Source organism: Ailuropoda melanoleuca, unplaced genomic scaffold, assembly GCF_002007445.2.
Source record: "Ailuropoda melanoleuca isolate Jingjing unplaced genomic scaffold, ASM200744v2 unplaced-scaffold73334, whole genome shotgun sequence".
In the NCBI taxonomy this organism is placed as follows: domain Eukaryota; kingdom Metazoa; phylum Chordata; class Mammalia; order Carnivora; family Ursidae; genus Ailuropoda; species Ailuropoda melanoleuca.
In genome coordinates, this window is record NW_023248653.1 from 1 (window position 1) to 4,674 (window position 4,674).

The window sequence follows — 4,674 nt, forward strand, 5'->3', positions numbered from 1 at the left end:
ATCAGAAACCAGGGATGTACTGTATGGTGACTAACATAATATAATAAAAAAACATTAAAAAAAAAAAAGATTCCTACTGTAAGTCAGAAATAGTGTAATTTAGCACTGGAGTGAGATCTGGAATTCCTGACTCCAGAAAGTACTGTTCATCAGTTTCCCTGTCTTCCAGGGAACGCAGAAACAACTGTAGGCAAAGGACTCAAATGACTGAGATTAAAAGTTTCTAAACACAGTCTTATTAGCAGGAGCAAGAGTTTGATAAGAATATGCTTAATTTTACAGAAATCATTTTTGACTGATGAGAATTTCACTCCTAATCAAATACTTTCAGGACAGAATAGAGTACAGTGAATAGAAACAGGCCTTGAGCTATTTATCACCATTTCCTCTTCCTTCATCCAATAGTTAGTCATCAAAACTTGTCACTGCTTCTTCAAAATGACTTTCAATGTTGTCCTTATTTTTCTTTACAGAAACAAAAAACAAAACAAAAGAAAAAACCTCTTTCTGTTTAAAAATATATGTTCATTGTTGAAAACTTGGAAAATATAAAAGGATAAAGAAAAATAAAAACACCAATATCATGACCTAGAATTAATGACTAATAATCCTAGCTAGCCTACTTATATTCTGGGCAGCCTAGGACAACTTACAGAACCTCTCTGGGCCTTAACTTCCTCATCTGTACAGAGGTGTTAATAATTACTTGTTGGTTTTTGTAAGAAAGAAATGACTTCATACATATTAAGAACTGAGAATACTGCCTAGCATGCGGAAAATGTTTAATCAAATGTTAGCTGCTAATCTTATTATTTTATTTCCTTCAAGATTTTTGTTGTTGCAAAGCTAATACTTTTTTTTTTTTATTGTGGTAAAATTTATGCTGCTACTGTTTGGAACGCTGTACTCCATTTAGTTTATTCACCCAGCCAGAGGTGGAGAAAACAACTAACCAGGGTGTGGCTCAGAGTCCCAAATTAGAAGGGGCCCAGAAATGTCACTGGAAACCTGAGGTAGAGGAAACTTAATATAAAACAACATTACTCAGGGAGATCACGACTGGGGAGTAACAGGTTTGCAGGATGTGTCTGGGCAGAGCTGAAGGAGGAGTACTTAGGCTTCACATCACCTTGTATAAGCTGCTTTCTCCTCTCGTGACATGTTACTCAAAAGAAAGTCCTTCAAGGTAAAAGTATTTTCAATCCATTCAATTAGTCCTAATCTGAAAAGGAGAATAAATAGTTTATGAACACAAACCCAAACTCCTCTTTCTTCACTGCAAAAAAGTTCTGTAGAATCAAAGCAGAACAGATTTCTCCATGTCAGTTCTTCAGTTACCTTCTCCACATTAAATGTGAAAATCATAGATTTACAAGTGTTTATTAGTTCTGTTTAGTCCGGTCTTTGTGAAAGCTAAATACCAAATTGTCAAGTGTCCTCCAATCCCATCTCTGTAACCTTAAACAAGGATTTGGCTCAGTGCTAGAATTTCCATTCACATAGACCTGCTCTGGAATGACCACGTGCATTGGTCCCACCTGGAGGTCATGGGTATGACATGGTAGGTCTTCAACTGCATGTTTCTCTGGCTACAGGCAGTGTCCTGAGAAAGGATGACATTCATGACCTCAAAGAGTTGTTCTATCCGCTGGTCCTGCCGCAGGTCTTCACCCCCCTTGACAAGGAAAGGGTACTCTTTCTCATCATGGCCTTGGATGATGATGCGCTTCGGCTTTCTGATAGAAGCCATTACTTTTACCTTTAAAAATTAAGAAAATATCTTAGGTGCGGTCTAAGAAAATTGACAGAACAGCTGATCATATCATTATCAAAAGAGGAAAAGTAAGGCTGGTTGGCACACATTCCTCAAAGAGAGGTTTCTCTTTAAGGACAAAGTGAAGTGACGGAAAAATAATAGAGAACCTAGTGCCAGCAAAATATTTGTTACCTGTTCATGACGTACTGCTGTGACTCTAGAAACTTCATATCCCCTGATACAAATAATTGCTTATAAATGTAGATACCCTTAGTAATCAGCAACATACAAACTTCCTAAAATTACTTAATTTAACTCTACGTATGTTTTAAAATAGATACACACACACAGAGTTTACTCTTTGAGTTTACTCTTTGAGTTTGTACATTTAAACACTGAAGCACTATTTTAAGAGATTCAATAGGTAATAGGATCAGAATACTCTGTGCATTTGAGATCAAGATGGGAAACTGCCTTTTCTTTAGTAAGACAAATATGTCATTCTTATACCTGAAGAACTAAACACCACAATCACAATCTACCAGAAATCATTTGTGACTGAGAAAAATTTGCTCCTATGTAAATACTTTCAGGACAGAATAGAGTACAATGAAGAGAAACAGGCCTTGAAGCTATTTACGACTCTTTCCTCTTCCTTCATCCAATAGTTACCAAAACTTGTCAAACACTGGCAACAGTCACAAACACTGGCACCTACCCGCTCATCAAACCCAGCGATTCGTGCATGGTATTCTGGCACTGGCTTTCCTTTGCCATCGTATTGACCTAAGACAAACCACAGAAGCCCTACTTAGCTACAGCTTATTACAGAACCCTGTATTTTTAACACGTACCTATTGATATAATAATAATTTTTAAAAAGCTATATAAATTTTTTTACTGAAAGTTTCATTTAAAAAAAAAACCCTGACTTTAAAAAAGATTTATTTATTTTAAAGAGAGAAACAGAGAAAGAGTGCATATGTTAGCGGGTGGGATGGGGGGAGGGGCAGAGACAGAATCTCAAGCAGAGTCCCCACTAAGTGTGGCACCCGATGCTGGCTCGATTTCATAACCTTGAGATCAAGACCTGAGCCGAAAGCAAGAGTTGGATGCTTAACCAACTGAGCCAGCCAAGTGCTCCCCAAAATTTGAGTTTTTTTAAATAATGCTATTATTTCTGAATTTGACTAATGGAAGTTAGCTTCCTATTCTAATGGAGTAGACAAATTCCAAACAGGAAAAATAATGCATTAAACTAGAACCTCTTTATTTCAAGGGGAATCAACCTACATATGAGGCTTACATTTTTAGCTTTTCTTCATGAAATGCAGAGCTGTTACTAATAACAAAGAAAAGTCTCCAATTTTTTTTATATCTACCAGATGAGAATATGAATAACCTATATAATAAAACATTTTTTTGGCAATTCCAGGGTGAAGAACATGGAATGTATAAAGATTGTCTTTGAAAAATCATGCTGTGCTCACATCAGACCAGCTTGCTGTGTGTCTCTATCTTCAATGTCACAATTCTTCGTCCTGAACATAAGTCATTTATCATTATCTTGTCATTTTAAATGGGACCAACATACACATCCAAGGAAGTGATTTGCATTTACACCTGTATTACATTTCTGAAGAAAAGTTATTTAGGAGCAAAGCATGGGTATGTTCAGAGGAAATCACCAGTTACATTATCAAATGGAAGTCTGAATACTGTATAATCGGGAAAATAAGAGAACTATAATCTAATTAGACATTTAGGTCAGTGTACTAATTCATAGTAATAACAGATTCACCTAATGACAAAAAGGTGTAGTGAAATTTTAAATTCTTTTAAAAAAAAAAGGTAACTGTTAAGGACCCAATATTCCTATTTTTAGAAATCAAGAGCCCTTGCTACACATCACCATTCTCCTTGAAGTCCAGTTTTGTCACCCCAAGGCTAGACTCACCAGGAATCTCTAGCTCATTTCTCAAAAATTCTACTTTGAAGTCACTCATCCAGGGTGAGCATTCTTTGAGATTCCCAGGTGGCTTTGAGTCTCTGCACATTTTATAAAATAGTGAGTCACTAATGTCTGTGAAGTCGTGGAGTTTCATTCCAGGTAGCTTAGAACCTCCTTTCCCAAAGTGTTTATCAAATTCTTTTCCAAAAGCCTGAAATTAATAATAATTTACATTAAATATTAATGTTTAGTTTGAAATTTGGGAAAGGTTCTAGATTTATACTTTTGCTTTCCTTGAAAGTTTTAATACTCTAAACACATGAAGCCTGACCTTTTTTTTGTGCTCCTCTGAAAAGACAGAAAGGATACAGTTAGTAATGACTTACAATCATAAATTCTAATCACAAGTTCCAATAAGAGCTTAAAAATCTTTTAACCTCTTTGTGTCCATTGTCTGGTTACTAATCTACATCATTATGACAGCAGGAGTAATTAGGAACAAGGTACTAAATAAAGGGAGTAATTCCATAAAAATGAAAAGCCTGTGATTCTTCATCAGAGCTAAATAGCAAAATATAAAAACAGACCTTAATAAAGGTCTTTCAAGCCATTATTTTGGATCATAAGTCAGTATAAACATTATTTAGATAATTTATATTTCTCTTATTATTTTTTAATTTAAGCTTTGGTTAGTAAACACACAGTGCAATATTAGTTTCAGGAGTAGAATTCAGTGATTCCTCACATACTTACAACATCCGGTGCTCATCACAAGTGCCCTCATTAAGACCCATCACCCATCTAGCCCATCTCCCACCCACCACCCTCCATCAACCCTCAGTTTGTTCTCTAAGAGTCTCTTATGGTTTCTTTTTTTTCTTTTCCTTTTTTTTTATAATATTTTTTTATTATATTATGTTAGTCACCATACAGTACATTCCTGGTTTTTGATGTAAAGTTCGATGAT

At 35.5% G+C, this 4,674-nt stretch overlaps 1 protein-coding gene across 1 annotated transcript; it reads right to left on the bottom strand.

Annotated features, from left to right (window-relative positions):
* Window positions 1-18: 18 nt before the first annotated feature.
* Window positions 19-4,460, bottom strand: LOC117800616 (DNA-dependent protein kinase catalytic subunit-like). The gene is made up of 4 exons (XM_034653168.1): window positions 3,714-4,460; window positions 2,475-2,542; window positions 1,539-1,759; window positions 19-1,222 (listed from the first exon to the last, which is right to left on the bottom strand). The coding sequence occupies exons 1-4, from the start codon at window positions 3,859-3,861 to the stop codon at window positions 1,126-1,128; spliced, it is 534 nt and encodes a 177-aa protein (XP_034509059.1). The 5' UTR covers window positions 3,862-4,460; the 3' UTR covers window positions 19-1,125.
* Window positions 4,461-4,674: the final 214 nt, after the last annotated feature.